A 21165-nucleotide genomic window follows, 5' to 3' on the forward strand; every position below is an offset into this window, starting at 1 on the left:
AGGTTCACCATCACTGGTGTGGGTTTCAAGGTCCCTTCCAACTCTGTTATTCTGTTCTGTTTTCTTCTGTTCTAGTCTGTTCTACCCCTATCCCATTCTATTCAGAATCTTATATTTCAGCGGGTTCTTTCACTATTTTGAATAGTATTTTAATCTCTTTAAATGTATTCTATATTTTATAAATATTTTACAATTAAGCATTTAAATGCCAATATCTACTCTAAAAATGTAAACAACATAAAAGAATATAAAATAACATTCAGTTTAATGGGATTACATCACATCAACCTTCTGAAATTTAATTTTAAATGGACTCATGTGAAGTGTAATTGTACCTCTTAACATTCTACTTAGCCTTTAAAAACAAATAGTATTTTGCTTTTAATTGAATTTTAGTTCCAGTTGTATTACAAAATGAATCACTCTTAATATATTAAAAAGAGCATCACTAAGTTCACCCAAATGCTTTATCTAATCCTGCCATATGAACTATTTACTAAAGTAAACAATTAAAGTAGAAAGGCCTGCAATCCTTTTTCTTGAGTACATGTCACAGCACTTATATCTAAAGATATTTCAGAAATCTGTCTACTTTCCATCTGTTCAATTTCTAGTAGAATAACTAACTGAGGGTTCATGTGAAAGTTCATTTGAAGTTCAAATGTGTCATAGTGGGCCATTTACAAGCTAGAAGTTCATTGGAAGGTTAAAATATTTTAATTCTTATTTTTTTAAATACAGTACACTGTTTAAATGCAGCTACTGCTTAATAAGGCAATTTTGAGCAAATAAAGCACATTTTGAGAAAAATATTTAGGTTAGCTTTATGTTCTTTGAATCCTTGCCCAATAGGACTGATATCATGCAAGGAGTATGTTATACTGGCCTACTTAGCATCATTAATGCTTCACTGATCAAAGGCAGCATTCATCGAGTAAAACTTTGTTTATTTAGTTATTTAATGGATATCCCACCTTTCTTCTCTAATGAGTATATGATGGAGGAACAATATTTTTAAATTACATGCAAAATATTAAAAATTAATGTTAAAATGTATTAATAATTAAAACTTTGGCAAAAGAGATAAGGTTTCAAATTCAGAAATGTAGGCAAAAATAATTGACTTTGCAATCATAAAGCAATATAGTGTGCAAATAAATAATTAGCAATAGCTAGTATTAAAATTGAAAGACCTTTTCAAATCAGTTTCAATCAATGTCAGGGAAAAATATAACTCTGGTATACTTTCTTTTATCAAACTCCTTTCCCACTGTCATTTTGAACATGTATCTTTTAGGTGTTGCTTGGCCATGGTGAAAGATCTTTTCCAGATCTCTTGATCGTTTTCTCACTTGATGCACGGAAAACCCATTACTGTATAATCTCTCTCCATTCCATGTATTGTTACATTAGAAGACATTAAACTTCATTCAAAACATGTAATAAATATGCAATAATCTTGGTATAATTGAGATACTGAATATTTCTGATAGGTAGTTATGAATGCATTGCATGTCTATTGATTTGGAGTTCAGAAAGTAGCAGCATTTGCTCAACATTAACCTTTCTCAAAAAACTAAGCAGAAAGTAGTTGGTAAAAGCACCAGGAAATCTCAAGGCTATAGGCTAGCCTAGGAAATAGATAAAATGTCCCATAAGAAGGACCAGAAAATCACTTTTATATTGTTTCCTCCTCAAAATTACACAGTTCAACGTCACCAAGAGTTGAACTAGATTTGGGGAGGGAAACTTTTTTTTTTAACTTTTCACTTAAGACTAACACTTTTTCCTCTTCTTTCCATTCCATTAACATATGCATGGTATTATTCAAATTAAATACATATTGGCAAGGTTCAGCTTTTATTAATAATATAAAATATGCAATGAGATTTTTTTTCCAATGAAAATTTTAAAAAATAAACTAAGAGTCAAGGTGAATAGGGTGCCTCTAAGACTGATTTCATCACTGTTTTTAGCAAGTCATCACAAATTGAAAATTATAACATATGCATCATGACATACTTCTGTGAAAATGCAAAATTATGGCATGAAGTCTGCCAGATCTATGGAAATAATAATCATTTAACCTTTTTTGGCTGATTCTCATGGATCTCCATCTCAAGTTTTCTGTTTCATGCTGTTACATGAACATGAATTTAAAGTCAGTATTTACAATACCTAATTTGACACATATACATTGATACGTTGAAATGGAAAAAAGTTCCACAATGCAAGCATGTATGATGTGACACTCAGTCTACCACCAGCACTCTGCATTTCCTCCTACATTAAAATTTACACATCATAATTCTTCAAACCAGTATTTCTCAACCTTAGCAACTAGAAGTTGTATGAGTTTAACTCTCAGAATTCCCCATCCATCCTTACTTAGACAATGGAAACACTATGAATGAGTACACCTTTCACAGAAGTCTTACTCCTGTTATGACATTCACATATACCGTATATACTCGAGTATAAGCCGAGTTTTTCAGCCCCAAAAATGGGCTGAAAAACACAACCTCGGCTTATACTCGGGTCATTGACAAATTCACCACAAGAGGGCGCCATTGCTTGAGCCAGAGCGAGGAGGCACCAGCTTTTGTCCCCTCTCGCACGCCGTAGGAGCTGTGGGAGGGGTGGAGCTCTTGCCTTCTCCCTGGCTCAAGCAAAGGAGGCAGCCATTTGCTCCAACCGAGAGGGGGAAAAGCAATGGGAAACCGGTGAGGTTGTGTGTGTGTATGTGTGTTTGTGTGTGTGTCTGTGTCTGTGTGTGTGTATGCCCCCTCTCCCCCCCACCGTGAAAAAAGCCAGCTACCTCTTGCTGAAACCCAGAGGCTTTTTTTAAAATTCCCTGTGTGTATTTGTCAACAGGTTTACAGTAACTGTATTCCTTGCTCTCTCTGCATTGCCCTTAGTTGGGTTAAAAAGGCCCCCTGCTGTCAGATTCTCCTCCCCCTCCTTTGAAAGGATTTAAACTGTTTAAAAAATGGTATTTTGTGGTAGTTGCTGTCCTTGCTTGGATAGGATCTAATAATGTGAAGCATTTTACATATTTTAAAAATGAGTTTGATTCTAAATAGGACCTGCATATTTAGGATACAAAACCACAAGAGCTGTCTGTGTTTAGCAAGTTTTGCTTGTCTCGCTAGTCTGTCTGTCTGTCTATCTATCTATCTGTATCTATTTCTATCTATCTATCTATCTATCTATCTATCTATCTTTCTATCTATCTATTTTTCTATCTATCTATTTTTCTTTCTATCTATCTATCTATCTTTCTATCTATCTATTTTTCTTTCTATCTATCTATCTATCTATCTATCTATCTATCTATCTGTATCTATTTCTATCTATCTATCTATCTATTTTTCTGTCTGTCTGTCTATCTCTATCTATCTATCTATCTATCTATCTATCTATCTATCTATCTATCTATCTATCTATCTATCTATCTGGTTTTCTATGCTGATAACCTCACAGCAGCTAATGCTGAAGCTCTTCTTTGGATACACTTATTTATTTGTTTGTTTGTTTATTTGTTTATTTATTTAATTGGATTTGTACGCCATCCCTCTCCAAGGACTCAGGGTGGCTCACAGCATATATAAAAACAGAACAATAATGTAAATCCAATTAATGATGAGAAGGAATCCAGTTTTGAAGGATTTTAACTCTTAGGTTTTAACTTTGTTGCTGATCGAACTACTTTTTTTACTTTTTAATTTATTGTTAATATTGTTAATTTGTTTACCCTCTTTTAAATTTACAGAGCTAGTTTAGTGGTTTTCTTTAAAATAAATATTCTAAAACATGTCTCAATTAATGTAATTTTATTGTTTTCCATTTTTATAAGTTACCAGTAGCCACTGCATTTTCTAACCTCGGCTTATACTCGGGTCAATACGTTTTCCCAGTTTTTTTGTGGCAAAAATTGGTGCCTCGGCTTATACTCGGGTCGGCTTATACTCGAGTATATACGGTAAGCATTCTTCTTTTCAAATAACAATAAAATTATATGCCATCCCTGTCATTTCCCTAGAATAATCCAATATCAGCAGACACTGACCTGCAATTTCAGTAAGGGAGACTTGAGAGAAGTCACATGTGACATCTGGTAAGCGATATTCTTTAGGATTATCTATTTCATACACCAATTGTTCTGCCACAGTGCCAAAAGTCACCAGGCCTCCTGTGTTGGGTGCTTTGGATACAATAAAACTTCCATCAGAAGAAGCTTCTATTATGGGGAACCCAATGTTATGCCTAAAAGTTCAAAATATTAAAATTTACTTATATGGAAAGTATATCAATTTTGTATTTCATGGGAATGTTTGTGTTATTAAAAAACTGTGGTAAACAAATTATCAAAATGTATACGATTTTAGAAAAAGTCCTTTTAGTTTATCTCCTTAATTTAATCGTACACCAATTAGATACAGAAAAGAGTCAAAAGTATCAAAGCTTAACAAAGAGTTATGAGTATGCGAGCAATATTAGTTCAGGGAAACATATACAATATCTTTCATATTGCAATAGAAGTATCACAACAAAACAATCGGATATTAATTGCTTTTGTTGCATCTCACTTTTACATTTCTGCTTCGGTGAGATTTAATTCAAGCAAATGTATTATAGGAAAAATGTATATTTCCTAAGTTATCAGCCACTCTGCAATCTTTAGCGTTCTCTGCCCATTTCTTAGAACAATTCCTAGTCAACCTATATGAGGTTCAGTGCCTATATTTCCTACCCGTATTATATTGCACAAGTTTCAACTAATTGAAGTATTCAGAGTCAGCCATATTGCAATCATAATGCAGTAGAGATCACAAACACATGGCATTTCATGTAGAGGAAAGAGTTACCAGAAACAAAGAACAAGGACAAAATAGAGGATGTTCTAGCTTTTAGTATACAGTGTTCCCTCGATTTTCGCGGGTTCGAACTTCACGAAAAGCCTATACCACAGTTTTTCAAAAATATTAATTAAAAAATACTTTGCTATTTTTCCCCCTGTACCACGGTTTTCCTGCCTGATGACATCATATGCCATCGCCAAACTTTCGTCCACCTTTAATAATTTAAAAAAAAAATAAACTTTAATAAATAAACATGGTGAGTAATAATCTAAATAGTTGCTAAGGGAATGAGAAATTGTAATTTAGGGGTTTAAAGTGTTAAGGGAAGGCTTGTGACACTGTTCATACCCAAAAATAGTGTATTTACTTCCGCATCTCTACTTTGCGGAAATTCGATTTTCGCGGGCTGTTCTGTCGAGCTCTCTGGTAGAATCCTCCCAAAAAATGCACAGATACAATTTCAGACACACACACGTTTGAAAATTCAAAACAATTTCTTTATACCGAAAATGCAAATAAACAGAGCACTCTTTTTGTATAGCAAAGAGCACTTGTCTCCAAACAAATTGGTAATTTGTACAAGTCCCTTATCAGTTCTGTGATACTTAGCTTGCAGCTGTGAGGCAATTCACAGTCCTTTTTCTTTCACAAAGTGAAACACACTTTGCTCTGGATTAGTTTCAAAGCGGGGAAAAATCAGCACACAAAGATCAAAGTCAGCAAAGCAGTCATGAAACAACGATCAGATAATCCTCCACAATGGCCAAACCCACAGGCTGCTATTTAAAGCAGCCTCACTAATTACCACAGCCCCACCCAACCACAGGGGGCCTCATTTTCTTTGATAATAATCTCTCAGTTGTTGTTGCCTATGCATCGCTCTCCGCATGCGTGGCTGTATCATTAACTCTTGTTCTGAATCCAAGGAGGAACTAGATAATTGATCTCCTTCTGAGCTGTCTGCCACACTCTCCTCCTCCCTGTCACTCATGTCTTCTTAGTCAGAGGAGCCTTCATCAGCAGATTCCACAGGGGGCAAAACAGGCCTGCAGCATGTGGATGTCTCCCCCACATCCACAGTCCTTGGGGCAGGAGCAGGGCCAGAGCTAACCACAACACAGGCGATCTCGGAACGCATCCGCCACGAAAATTGAAGGAACACTGTATAGCAGCTTTAACAAATTGCAGCCATATCTTCATGGACATGAACGTGACAACAAGACAGCTTATTAAAAATCAAAGTGTGAAACATAGCAGAGATAAAATAATACTATGCTATAATGAAACACACTAGCACATAAGGAGCTAGCACCAATTCACAAATTGGCTACTGTGTACAGATTGAAATGGCAGAATTGATTTTTCATATTGTCAGTAACTTTTATTTAAAGATGGATCACATAAACGCATTCTAAGAAGAAATAAACATAAACTCATCTACCACTACACTCTCCCAGGACCCAGCAGGTTTTCTTTCAGTCTTAACTTCTACCCCAAGTTCCATAAAAATCTTATTAGCACTAGTTTCCCAGGAGATGACATAATTAAACAAGCTCTCCATTATCTTAGCCATGCTATTGTTCAGCCGTACTGCTGAATATTTTTAAACACTCAGAGGCTGTCAGCTCCTAAAAGGGTGAATAAATCTCATTCCACTAAAACCCCTCCCCAGTTTCAACATACATTTCCTTATGAAGAGCCTGAATTCTAGGTCTGTAGCTACAGAACACCTGTCTAGGACGTGTTGGAACTGTTATTGTAGTATATGTAAACTGAAATCAAATTAAAATTGTACTGAAAAGACTAACCTGGCTTATTTTCTAACTTATTTTTGAGCAGGAAACAAAAGAAATTCTAGTAGAATTTCTATAAGGAGATTGATATAAGCATACTTAATGACAACATTGTTTTTTGCAAAGATATTAATATGATCATAGGCTGAATTGTGTCCTTATAACACTATCATTCAGCAATCTAAGTATTAAAATATACTTTAAAAATATTCACCAACATGTATCTTACAGAACAATAAACATACCAGTTTGGCACAGTATGCCAGTCAGTGAATATTCCACCTGTGCATTGAGCACCACATTCAATCAGGTGACCTGCAAGACTAAAAATTACATTTGATATTTAAACAATTTTAATGAAGTGAGTTTAAAATCTTAAGATTTATTGAAAGTTTCTACTGTATAATATTCAATGTTTAGACAAACAAATATTTATTACATTTAAATTGATATCCTTTTGAAATAGACTTTGAAATATCATAATTATTAATTGCTTCTGGGATTTTGACCGTTGTATTATTTTAGCAATATTAAAATTAACAGTATTCTTTGAAAAAATATGATATTTACCTTCCCGCTGCTAACAGGCTGAATTCATCTTTATTCCATCCAAACTAGAAAAATAATGTTTAAAAATACATATTGAAATATAATTAATGAAAAGAATGTTAAATCTCAAATGCAGAACATGCAACAAATTTCCAAAGCTCATAAAATTCTGCTATTTTCCAGTTTCCTCTTTTATGCATGGCTCACTTGTATACAATATGAAAGAGGCATTATGAATACATTGCTCATGGACACCCTTCATAATCCATCCAATTTCTTTTTTTCCATTTTTATAAATTTTCTGCCTACAAAACTTTTGCCAGACCCATCCTAGACTACTGCTCATTTGTCTGGAACCCATACCACATCTCAGACATCAACACCCTTGAAAATGTCCAAAAATATTTCACCAGAAGAGCCCTTCACTCCTCCACTCAAAACAGAATATCCTATGAAAGTAGACTAACAATCCTAGGCCTAGAAAGCCTAGAACTACGACGCCTAAAACACGATCTGAGCATTGACCACAAGATCATATGCTGCAATGTCTTACCAGTCAATGACTACTTCAGCTTCAACAGCAATAACACAAGAGCACGCAACAGATTCAAACTTAATATGAACCGCGCCAAACTTGACTGTAAAAAATATGATTTCAACAATTGAGTTATCGAAGCTTCGAACTCACTACCGGACTCAATTGTGTCAACCCCTAACCCCCAACACTTCTCCCTTAGACTCTCCACGATTGACCTCTCCAGGTTCCTAAGAGGCCAGTAAGGGGCGTACATAAGTGCACTGGTGTGCCTTTCGTCCCCTGTCCAATTGTCTTTCCTTTCTTTCACCTATCTTATATATTCTCTTCCTTTCATATATCCTCTCCTCTAAGTTCGCCTTCACCCTGTTTTATATTATCACATGTCTATTTTCTTCCTATGTATTTATGTATTGGACAAATGAATGAATGAATGAATGAATGAATGAATGAATGAATGAATAAATAAAAAAATAAAAAAATAAAAACTAATGTATGCAGTAAGCAGAGAAAATATTCTAGTGACCTAGAAATCTATTGGAAATAATTGTATTGTTTTTCAATTAGGCTGTATATTTCACAATTAGATCAACAAAGGGAAAAGAGGATATAAACACTTATAAACACTTCTCTCCCTATTTTGCTGTCTCTCTCTCACACACAGATATTCGGGCACACACAGAAACAGACCCACACATATAAATATACGTGCATGTGTGTGTAGGTATGGCTATATGCACACACATTTCACATTTCTAAATTGCCCATCTCCCTCAAAGAAGGGCTTTTTATATGCACATTTGTTTGTGTGTATATTTGTGTCTGTGTGTGTGTGGGGGGGTGATCTCGATCTCTCTCTCCCTCCCCCTTCTCTCTCAGCACTAGTTTCCCAGGAGATGACATAATTAAACAAGCTGTCTTTCCTTAGCCATGCAGTTGATCTGTATTACTGAATATTTGGAAACACTCAGTGGCCATCAGCTCTTGAAATGGTGAATAATGTCATTCCACACACAAAAAACCCCTCCCCAGTTTCAACATATCTTTCCTTATGAAGAATGTGAATTCTAGGTCTGTAACTACAGAACACACATGACGGAACTATAATATTCTAAGACTAGGGTATTTAAAGTGAAATCAAATTAAAATTGTACTTAAAAGACTAAACTGGTTTATTTTCTAATTTATTTTTAAGCAGACAACATTCCAATAGAAATTTTAGTAGAATTTATATAAGGAGATTGATACAAATTTACTTAGTGACAAAATTATTTTTAATACTTCACTGACAGTATCTTCACAAAAGCTTAATATGGCTCATATTCTAAGAACAATCCAGTAATAAATGCATATACTGGGGGGGGGGGACACACCTTTGAACAAGTTTCTTCTCTAAATTCAAATGTAATTACTTCATTATGGAAAGATTTAATTACTCCAAGAGTTTAATGGATAATGCTTAAAATGAAAAAAAATCATGTCTTCCTTTGAATTTCAGTTCCTTACTTCCAACAAGGTACGGTATACAGTATTCTCGAGTATAAGTCAGCCTGATTATAAGTCAAGGCACCTACTTTTGACACAAAAACTGGGAAAATTTATTGACTCCAGTGTAAGTCAATGGTGGAAATTGCAGCGGCTACTGGTAACTTATAAAAATGGAAACCAATAAAATTACATCAATTAAGGCATCAGTAGATTAAATGTTTTAGAAAAGTTATTTCAAAGAAAACCAGTAAACTAGCTCTGTAAGTTTAAAAGAGGGTAAAGAGGTATATGTCCCCCCAAGGCAGGTATAGGCAAAAAGAAATGCAAGTACTTACCTCAATCCCCCGCTGCTCCTGCTGGTTTGGTTTAGGGTTAGGATACTTGGCCTCTCCTTGCCTCAGAGATACAATTTCCCTCTCTATTTACTATTACTGAACATCCAAAATATACTATTTAATTCTATGTATATATGCCATATGTGTACATACATATTACACACAGGTACACAAAAATATACTTACTGTACATTATTTACTATATAAAATGTATGTGTATATACAGAGAGAGAGCTCTTATAAAATTATATACATTCAACCTCACTTACTGTAATAGGAAAAACAAACCCAGAGTCTACTTTCTGCCACAGTTAACCATAAGTAGAACATTACACATGTCTTCAGATGTACCGATACTTCCCTAGCTTGCACATCACTGTTAGAGCTCAATTGTGGTCATAGGTCTCTGTCTTCCTTCCTTCCTTCCTTCCTTCCTTCCTTCCTTCCTTCCTTCCTTTCCTACGAATGGAGGAGTGTGGCGATCTGTTGTTTTTTTTTACATGATTTTCCCCTGACTTTTAAACATTTTAATAGAGTTTGGTTTTTTCCCCTGATTTATTCTGGGTTTTTTTCACTGATATTTCACTGATATTCACTGATATCATTTCCCCTGATAATTCCCAAACCGCTGATTTATTTCCCAAACCGCCGATTTCCCTGATAATTCTGTGATTTCCCTGTTTTCCAGGTTTGCTGGACACCCTGATATTAGTTTCTGTCTTATGACAAGAATTAGCAGCAGAAAGTGTTTATTTCCAAATAGTTATAGGCTGAAACAAATAAATATGTCAATATGTATATGAGGCTTGGGTTGGAAGGAAGCTTGAAGGTGAGTTTAAAAAAGGGAAGTGAAATTTACATCCTATGTAGTGTATGTGCTAGCTTTATTGCATGAATTATTGTGGATTCTTATGACTGGGATACATGGTAGCTATTTGAAAGAAGACATGTGATTTTTCTGAAGGGAAAGACAAGACAAGTCATACTTATACTAAGAAGAACGAATGTTGCATTATAATGACTGGTTTCAACAGTTATAGAAGAAACAGTTGGAATCATATAAAAAAATCATAAAGATGACTGATACAGGTAGTCTTTAACTTACAACAGTTCATTTAGTGATCATTCAAAGTTACAACAATAATGAAAAAAATGACTTATTTTTCATACTTATGGCCATTATATCATCCCCGTGGTTTGACATTCAAATGCTTGTCAAATGGTTCATATTTATGCCAGTTGCACTGTCCTGAGGTCATGTGATAATTGTTTATGACCTTTTGACAAGCAAAGTCAATGGGGAAGCCAGATTCACTTAATCAAGTTACTAATTTAACAGAGTAAAATTAGTGAACGCAGTGATTCACTCAATAAATGTGGCAAGAAAAGTCAAAAAATGAGCAAAACAAATTTTTCACTTAACAACATAAATTCTGGGCTCAATTGTGGTTTATTTATTTATTTATTTATTCGGTTTTTATGCCGCCCTTCTCCTCTGACTCAGGGCGGCTTACAACATGTTAGCAATAGCACTTTTTAACAGAGCCAGCCTATTGCCCCCACAATCCGGGTCCTCATTTTACCCACCTCGGAAGGATGGAAGGCTGAGTCAACCTTGAGCCGATGATGAGATTTGAACTGCTAACCTTCAGATCTACAGTCAGCTTCAGTGGCCTGCAGTACAGCACTCTACCTGCTGCACCACCCCGGCTCAGTTGTAAGTCAAGTACAACCTGTATTTAGTCTGGTAAAATGGCTAGTAGAAAAATAATTTTTTAAAAAAATATTGATCCACACTTACAGAATGAATTAATGGTCCCAACACAAGGCTACTATCAACGCATCTTCCAATTACCACAATATCTGCTCCTTGATCAAGAGCTCTGCTGATTGGTGTTCCGCTGAAGAAACAATTTAGACTTAGATTTAGAATAATTTTATTGTCATTTTAAATGTACACTAATCAGCATACATTAAAATGAAATTTCATTGCATACATCTATCAAAGGGTCACCACCTTCAGTATACACTATATAAACATGACAAAACAAACAAACAAACAAACAAATATGATTATACTTACCTACCCTCATATATGACACAAAGAAATAACACAGTCTAGTTTAGATGTATGTGTACATGGCAAGAAAAATGAAACTTGTGAATTTACCAGATGGATGCCATAGGCAAGAAAGCTGTTATAGAATCTTCTAGAAATACTTCAAACCTTCTTCCCTGAGCTGCTTTCTCAGGGAGACCCAATCTTTGTGTCTTTCACCATAAAAAGGTGGCACTGAGACTAGCCCTACCTTTCTGCCAAAGGTTAACTCTCTTTTCCATAGGACACAAGAGATTATTGTACACGGTTTTTATTCTTGTCCATTGAAGAGCAGCGGCACCTTCTAAATGTGAGATGTGCCCTGGACATTTACCTACAAAGGACATCGACCTTTGTAGGCAAATGTCCGACAGAGGCACTATTTATCTCATTCCAGCCAGCCTCCATGGTATCTTCCTCCACGGTGGGGTATTGGATTCGGGCGGTTATTTCCAGAACCCATGATCAACTATCATCACCTTGACCAATGTTCCCTCTAATTTTTTTTTGGTGTCGGTGGAAAAGTATAATGTCTGAGCGGAAATTTTCATGCCTGGGCGTGGATCGGTTAGAAACAAAAGGGGGTCATGTGACAGACATCAGGACACACAGCAATGGTCATAAATATGAAACGGCAGCAAAGTTTTGATCCTGCGATCATCAGGCTGCTGCGAAGGTCCTAAGTATGAAAAGGGCGCATAACTCACTTTTTTCAGGGCTTGGCTAAATGTCAGATGGGCTGAAATAATTTTTAAATTTTGGATTAGGTAAATGTACTATTTAGAGGGGGGAAGAAGTCTGAAATTTGTATATGTACATGTTTATTTTTTGTTTTTAATTTTCTTTTAGTAACATCTGATTGGCTATACAAGGTTTTCTTGGTTTATAGAAAAATGTATAAAGAAAGAAGGAAGCACTTTGGCATAATGATTAATAAGCTAGAAATATAATTGGTGTTGTGCTTTTTGAAGGAACATTAAGGAGGGAATTTAATTAAAAGAAAAGTATGTACCTGGATGACAACATTAGAAAAAAACACATTTTTTCTAATCTTAATATGTCTGTTTTTAATTCTAGGTGGTTGTTGGTAATAAGTTCTTGTAATTTAAGCATTGTTTCCTGCATTATAGTTAATGTGCTGTTCATATTCTGCATCAGAGACATGTTTCCTTTGTCCTTCTTTAGTGTGAGCATCTCAACAATTTGCCTCTGTGAGGCGGGGGAAGCATTACTGGATGGCACGGTAGAAATTGGTTTTTTGCCGCCTCTAGATTGGTTGCCTGCAGTCTCCTTTAGTATTTGGTCTTGTTTCTCTAGAATTTTGTAGATCTTATTCCAGATTAGCATATAAGAGTTTTAAGAAAAACTTTTTAAAAAATGAATTTAAATAGTATTCACCGATCATTGGTTGGTTACCCAGAAAATAGGACTGGAGGGTGGTAATGATATGGATGTCAGAACAATAAATATTACCAGATTTAACCTCTAAACATGTCAGAAAGAGGGAAAATAAGAGGAAGAAAATTGTTGATCTTGATTGAAAATATTTAGGAAATGATTTTTAGATTAATTTAACTTGATTGTATTTCACTATTATAGAAAGAAAGAAGAAGGAAGAAAAGAAAAAGAGAGAAGGGGAAGGGAGAGCAAAGTGTATATCTAAGCAGTGTACAATAAACATAATAAATATCTTAGTATTATAAGTACATTTTCAATCTCATAGGTTAAAGTGAAGCTAAACTGTTATATATAATGATAATTCTAATATACCTTATCACAAAATAATGTAATATAATATCAAGTGAGAAAGTTAATAAGCATCTTTTAACACCTAATCAAGTATATAAAAAGAAAGAGCAGATTATGTAATCAAATTCTTTTTCAGTTTTATGTACTTTCCCTGGGTTTTCTGTTGTGTCAGAGTTAGATTTCAGTTCTTTTCTTTTCTCTTCTTTAGTTGCTCTATGTTTACTTTAGTATCTCTATGTTCTCAGCCGACCAGGGAAATAATATGTCACTTCCGATTCAGCCTCTGACTCGACCCCTCTCCCAAGCTGTTTGGGAGCAAGCTGCGTCAGCACACAAAACAAAGAGAAGGATTTCTGACTCACAGGGTTGTAAATTCAGGGTTTTGCTGTAGCAGTCCTACTCAGGATCTCCGTAGCTGGTCCCAGAATCTTAAATCAAAGTTTCTTACTGCAAAACTCTCAAAACAAGTCTTACACAACCGGATGTCTCCTCCCTCGCTTTCCTTTCCTTCCTTTGTCGTCTCAGACGACGAAGCTGAGTGGGCTGAGCGAGAGGAAAAGGCACACCTGGTTGGGCTGCCCAGAGGGAAGTGGGAGCTCCCAGCCGAGAAACCCGTGGCGTTGGCCGCCGGCTTGGTGGGAGGCGCGACAGCGGTAGACATGGGCAGTGGGAGAAAGAAAGGGAGCCGCGGCCGCCCCTGCCCGCCACGGATGGGCCAGTGCCGAGCCTCCTGGTTGCGGCCTCTCTGCTCCCCCCGCTCGACGGGCTGGCAGCGGGATAGGGAGCATGCATGCACACACGCATGAAATTCAGAACAAGAAAAACCTATGCCGGCCTCCCAACTTTCCTTGTCGCTCCTTGCCCCCAACTCCAATGTCCGGCTCCTTTGCCTGGCCTTGGAAAAGGCTGTGCAGGGGATTGTTCTTGCATTAACCTTGACCCAGCAGAATAACCGCCCACTGCTACCGTGGCAGCTTGGCATACTAGGGTGTCCATCGAGGAGGTCTGTTGGGCAGCCATCCCCAACACCATTTATCCGCCACTACAAACTGGACATTTTCACTTCAGAGGAGGCAACATTTGGACAAAAGGTATTGCAATGGGGAGTACAGGATGGTGGGAGCGCCAGCCAACTTCAGGTAGCCCACCCAAGGGACCAACTACTTTGGATGTCCCATCCTTGGAGGCTAGTTCCACCTACTATGGAGAAGGGGCGTTGTACTTACCTCATATGCCCTTTCTTTTAGGGTGGAGCAAGCCAGCCTCCAAGTCCCTCCCTTCAGAGACAAGGATTGGTGCATAATGACTAATTAAGGCATATCTCTAAGTACCCTGTGGATTAACTAAGTGCATAGTGATTAAGTAGTGCATATATCTAAATACATAGACTAATATAGCTCCACCCTTCAATAAAGAGCATATCAGGTACAGTAGGTACAACTCCCCTTTACAAGGTAAAACATTCAGTCATTCAGCCAGGACAGGGCAAAAAAGGAGCAATCATGAGTCATGTGCATGCTTTGTCTCAGGAAAAAAAATCTTATTATCAAATGGATGGAAGACCTGGAGAAAGCAAGCCAAACACCTCTTTGCAACACATGGCACTAGACACCACGACAAAAATTTCTAAGGCTGTGAACCGACCATGCAGACACACTAGAGTTCAATAGTCAGCCCAATCATCATAGCCTCTGCCGGCCTCTGCATTTCTTTTTCATCGCCTACTTCCACCAGCTTCAATAGAAATGGTGGGATGAGGGAGGTAACTGGAGTTTTGGGAGGGGGGACGATGTGCTAAAGGCACTGCTTAGAAGTTTGAAAACCATTAAGGGAGGGATAACACCACCATCCTCTTCCTGCCACAACTATGCATCATGGACTTGTTTATCTCTGGCTCAAAATCAACAGCCATTGCATACCAGATGTGAAAGAGCTAATGGATGGTGCACCCACCTGACACCTAAGGACATAGGGATTGGAGGGCCATCTGGAAGGGTTTGCGGATCTTTGTAATATGCGTTTTGTGTGCCTTTTCCCTCAGACTTTGCTTCACTTATCTAGTAAAAGTGCTCTTTGAAGTTCAAATGGACTCTGAGTTTTACTTTTCTAGATTCTGAAGGGAAGCAGACCTGACATTATGCAAAGTCTGTGCTAAATAGCCAACCAGGAGAGAAATCTACCAAGTGGGCTAAGCTACCATTTCCAGCCAGGACAGCAACCAGGAGGAGGGAGCAACTGGGCCCACCTCCCCTTGGCCCAGACAGAGCCGGGAGAGATCTGAGTGGGAATGTGAGGAAGAAACAGACCCCAAACTTCATCTTAGAGCTAAATGGTCTCTAGGAGTGGGATGCCTCGAAGACCTAGAGGAGGATCCCCCAGGAGTGAATGTGTCCCGGCGATGGAAGCAAAGAGGGGAATGGGAAGAAAAAGAGAACGAAGACCCTTTTCTGCCCAATGCTTGACGAAGCCTGAAGGAGGCTGTGGAGAACCAGAGAAGCCAAAGAAGGGAGGCCGGAGAGGCTGGGGAGGAAGCCTGCCCAGATCTCCAGGGAACCAGGCTGCGGCCAGCATCTCAGCTGGGGCTGCCAGACCTCCAATTGTTCAAGGGGGCCTGCCGGGGAGGGGAACCTTGGAGGTGTCAAATTCCTGACATTCCGCCATTAGGGCAAAAATACAGTGGAGAACACCCCCCCCCCCAGGGGGCTGGGGTATTTCCTCATCCACGTTTGGCACTATATGGAAGATTTGGGGGAGGAATTCCCTAATAAAGTTTCCAAGGCGAGATACGTTGCCAAGGCTTTAGAGGGGGCTGCTGCTGAGTGAATGGTAGGCTTCCACAATGAGAATGACCTGGTGATGAGAGACTATGTCGCATTCATGACTGCCCTCCGCGTGTGTTTTGAAGACCCCCAGGCTGAGCGTAAAGCTAGAAACAGAATTAAAAATTTGGTTTGGGGGGGGGAGGGGAGATCTGTGGCTGAGTAGACTCAAGACTTCCATAAACTGGTGACCTACATGCACAGGTATTCTCGGCTGAAGCCCTGATGGAATATTACGAGGGCGGCCTGAATGATGACATCTTTCAAGGTTGCTGTGCTAGGAAAGATTAATGCAGCTGCAAATGTTCAAAAATAAATGGGTGAAGTTGGAAAAAGAGATGAATGGGATGAAGAATAGAGATTTAATATTTATAAGGTGGAATAAGAGCGATCTAGATAAACTAATAGATCCCTTGAAAGGGACTGTGGGAATTTGGAAAATATGGCAGGGAAAACTAGGATTATACAAATCAAAATTGTCATCATTATATGTAATAAACAGAGGTAATGAAACAAATTTAAATAGGGTAATAGAAGAGTTGAAGGGAAAAGGGATAACTAGGATAGAACAGTTATACAAGAAGGATGGGGGGGGGAGTAGAAATCATATAGAATGGAGTCGGGACCAGGGAAGATGGCTACAAATAAATGCAATATGTAAATATTTGAATGAAAGGGAGAATAAAGAATAAAGAAGCACTACTGAGGGAGGAGATAGAGAAAATAATAAAAAAGTGACGGCACCAAGGCGCAAGCAAATAATACACGTAAGATGTTATTGCAAGCAGACGGGTGTGTGATCCAAGGATTGACTAAATGGTGGCAGAGTGAATTACAAGTAGATGTGCAAGAGATGAAAAATATAGTGGAGAATATAAGGAAAATCAAGAATATAAGGGTTAGAGAAATGAGAAGGAAAATACTACATACCTGTAATTGGTATCATACACCTGCTCAACTTGCATACTTTCAGTAGAATGTTAAGAATACTTGTTGGCATGGGTGTCACGATAAGGGAGTGTTTATGCATGTCATTTGGGAATGCCTGGTAGTACAAAAATTTTGGAAAGACGTGCAAGAGGATATTAATAGGATATTAAATATACAATGGTCAATTACAAAGGAAATGGCGGTATTAGTAAAAAAGAATGAGATGGGAAAATTTAGAGAAATAAAAGAAGCAGCGATAGAAAGCACTGAGGCGGTAATAGTCCTAGGCTGGAAGGATGCGACAAAATGGACAATACATGGTAGATCATATTCAGTTTGAGATTATGGACAAGAGGATGAATTCAGCCAATGAAACTAATCTGCAATGAAACTAATCTGCAGGAACTGATGGGACAAGGTAAGAGGATATGTGGTCAGTAGAATTCGAGACCAAGGTATAAAGAATAAATTAGAATCACTTTATGATATTAAAATAGATACAGGGGGTGGACAAAAAGATGGAAACACCTTGAAAAATCATCAAAATATATTTTAATATGGTGTTGGTCCACCTTTTGCGGCAAATACAGCCTCAATTCTCCAAGGTATTGATTCATACAAATTGTGAATTGTTTCCAAAGGAATTTTAGCCTATTCTTCAGTTAAAGCACCTTTCAGTTCGTTTAGAGACGATGGTGGTGGAAATCAACATCTTACTTGAATCTCTAAAATCGACCATAAATGCTCAATAATGTTGAGGTGGTGATTGTGGTGGCCAGATGAGAGGCTGAACTTCATTAGAATGTTCCTCATGTCATTCTTTAACAATTCTTGCTCTATGGATTGGTGCATTATCATCTTGAAAGATGGCATCCCCCTATGGAAACAGTTCTTGAACCATAGGATGACTTTGGTCGGCCAAAAGTCCTAAATAGTGATGGCTGTTAATTCTTCCTTGAAGGGAAATCATTAGCCCAGCAGATTTCCAAGAAATAGCACCCCAGATCATCACTGAACCCCTGCCATGTTTGATGGTTGGGAGAAGGCAGTCTGGATGAAATGATTCTTTTGGCTGTCTCCAAACGTAAACACGGCCATAGGTCGGGAAAAGGGTAAACGATGATGATTCGTCAGAGAAAATCACATTTTGCCACTGCTCAAGGGACCATTTCTGGTGATTTCTACACCACTCTAAACACTTTGAAACATTTGTCTTTGAGAGCAGAGGTTTTCTAATTGCAGCTCTTCCATGGAATCCAGATTTGTGAAGCTCCCTTCGAACAATTTTCGTGGATACTGGGTTCTGCATGTATCTATTGAGCTCTGCAGTGGTTTTAGGAACTGTGGTCTTGCGATCCACTCTAACAATTTGCTTCAGAGTCTGACGGTCTCTCTTAGACAACTTCGACTTTTGACCAGACCTATGCTTGGCTGAGGATGTTTTCCCTTCTCTTTCAAAAGCAATCATTACTTTTGAGACATTACCTCTTGAAATGCCAAACATTTGGGCACTTTCTGTTAAACTAGCACCTGCCATTCGAGCACCAACAATTTGGCCTCTTTGAAAGTCTGAGAGGTTTGCCATTTCTAGAAGGTTATAACCAATTTCCTTAAATTTCTGTTTAAAAAAGGTAGTTTAAAAAAACATATCAAATAACAGAATTTTTAAAAAACATTAAAATACGTCAAGCTTTGATTGATTTGAACATGTTCAAACATTATGATGCCAAAAAGTCAAGTGTTTCCATTTTGTTGCCCACCCCCGTATATTGCTCTTGAGTTAAAATGGTATATAGAAAATATGCCCCCATTTTGGTGGAGGGGTATGAATGTTGCTTGGTGGTGGGCACTTTGAGCATCACATTGTTATGTGTTGAGTGAATATTTTATTATTTCTATAAAAATTCAATAAAAAATTTATTAAATAAAGGTTACTGTGCTAGAAAATTGTGTCGTTGGTACGTCCTAGCAGCAGAGGTGGATATCAACCTGCCTAGGAATCAACGCATAGAAGGTCATGGCCCAGGAAAATCTTCTACTTCATCTGTGACATGCAGCTCCAAGGAAACTGGGAGAGCAGCAGCAGCTAAATCAAAAACATCTGCCTGCTTCAGATGTGGGAAGAAGGGCCAAACCTGTGTCAAGGGTGACCCCTGCTGGCAAAAAGAAACCTGACAAGCCAGCTACAAAAGCCCAGGAAGCTGCTTTGAGAGGCACGGAAACTGTAGAGATTGCCCCTCCCCAAAAGGGGGGGGGGAGCTGGGATCTCCAGTCTTCCCTAAAGATGATGAAAGCGAACCAGACAATGTCTGTTTGGTAAGTCCTACCAATGGGCCCTTCTGCCTTCCAGTCAGATTGTTGGATCTGCCGTCTGGTGGCCCAGGGAAAGATAGTAGCCCTTTTGGACTCTGGTTGCACCTGGTACATAATCAGCCCCAGAGAAAGTAAGGTTAAAACTAAAACCCATTAAGAGGCCCATTGCTTTTTGCCAGTTGGATGGGTGATTAGCTGGGATTAGCTCAATGCAAAACTGAACCTATAGAGATGAGGATTGGGGATCACACAGAAACTATAAGCTTTGTTGTGGCTCCTGGGATGGACAGGCCCTTGTGGCTATGGTTTGCATGGTTGAGGAAATATAACATGGGTATCAACTGGCATGCAGGAGTATTAACCATCCCTCACAACCAAAGGGAGAGACATGTCTCACCGCTGAGGGGACCCCTGGAGAAGCTGCAGTCAGGAAGGAACTTATTGCTGGGGAGGAAAAGATACCAGAAGAATATTGGGACTTAAAAGAGGCATTTAGTGAGAGGGCTTCAGATAAACTTCCACCCCATCGGGCTACAGACGACAGTGTAGAAAATCTGCCCAGGGTGAAACTGCCTAAACCCAAAATGTACTCTTTGACCCTACGGGAACTAGGTGAGCTACACCTAGAGCAGGGAAGAATTTAGAGCAGGGTTTCATACAACCAGCTAGCCCACAAGTGGCTGCCCTAATCCTCTTTAGAAAAAAGAAAGATGGCGCCTTGAAACTTTGACTATAAAAACCTTAAGGCCATCTGTGTTGAGAATTCCCTACCACTCATGAAGGACATGCTTGCAAAAGGGAAAAACTTCACTAAGCTGGATTTATATGAGGCGTATTACAGAGTCTGTATTAAAGAAGGAGATGAATGGAGGACTGCTTTTAATTGCCCACTGGGTTACTTTCAATTTCGATTGCTGCCCTTTGGCCTACAGGGGGTGCCAGCGGTATTCATGCAGATGATCAATGAGGTGCTGCATGAACATTTATATAAAGGGATGTTGGTTTATCTTGATGACATACTTATTTACACACAGCCCAGGGAAGACCACGTGACCCTGGTATGGTCAGTACTGGAGAAACTCAGGGCGGCTGAGTTGTATGCCAAGCTGTATGAGTTTTACCAGAGCAAAATTGACTATCTGGGGTACCGCATATCCCATGAGGGGATGGAGACAGACCCAGAAAAGGTAAGAGCTGTTCTGGAATGGGCAGCCCCCTGCACCTGTAAGCAACTTCAGCATTTCCTGGGGCTTTACCTATCACAAATCTCCTTAAGACCAAAGGTGAAGTTAAGCCCAAGCCAAGTCATCGGAGTGGTCGATGGAATGCCAGGCTGCATTTGAGACTTTTTGCGGCAGAGACAATTCTCAAACACCCTGACCTGGACACCATATTTGTAGTTCAGGTTGACACTAGCAACATAGCAGTGGGGGCAATGCTGCTGCAGGCGAATGCGGAGAAAGCTTTGCAAGCTTGTGCTTACACCTCCCGGAAACTAAGTGAGACTGAGAGGGGGGCCATATGGGAAAAAAGAAGCTTTTGCTGTGCGGTGGGCTTTACTAACTTGGAGGCATTTCCTTGAAGGGGCTAAACATCTGTTTGAATAAGTTTAAAAGGGTTTTTAAAATACTAGATTTACTTAAGATTTCTGAAATAATTGACTATATGTGAGAGTAGATAGGGGAAAAAGAATT

General features: G+C 38.5%; 1 protein-coding gene across 4 annotated transcripts in view; it reads right to left on the reverse strand.

Moving 5' to 3' along the window:
• The window catches only part of LOC139170309 (uncharacterized), a 197050-nt gene that overhangs the window by 160140 nt on the left and 15745 nt on the right, over positions 1-21165 (reverse strand). For all 4 annotated transcript variants that reach the window (XM_070757319.1, XM_070757320.1, XM_070757318.1 and 1 more), the window contains exons 6-9: positions 11364-11463; positions 7226-7269; positions 6901-6978; positions 4070-4266 (exon numbers count right to left, since the gene is read on the reverse strand). In XM_070757319.1, the coding sequence (XP_070613420.1) occupies positions 4070-4266; positions 6901-6978; positions 7226-7269; positions 11364-11463 (419 nt within the window). The remainder of the gene's footprint in view (positions 1-4069; positions 4267-6900; positions 6979-7225; positions 7270-11363; positions 11464-21165) is intronic.

This window comes from Erythrolamprus reginae, chromosome 7 (assembly GCF_031021105.1).
Source record: "Erythrolamprus reginae isolate rEryReg1 chromosome 7, rEryReg1.hap1, whole genome shotgun sequence".
Taxonomy (NCBI): Eukaryota; Metazoa; Chordata; class Lepidosauria; order Squamata; family Dipsadidae; genus Erythrolamprus; species Erythrolamprus reginae.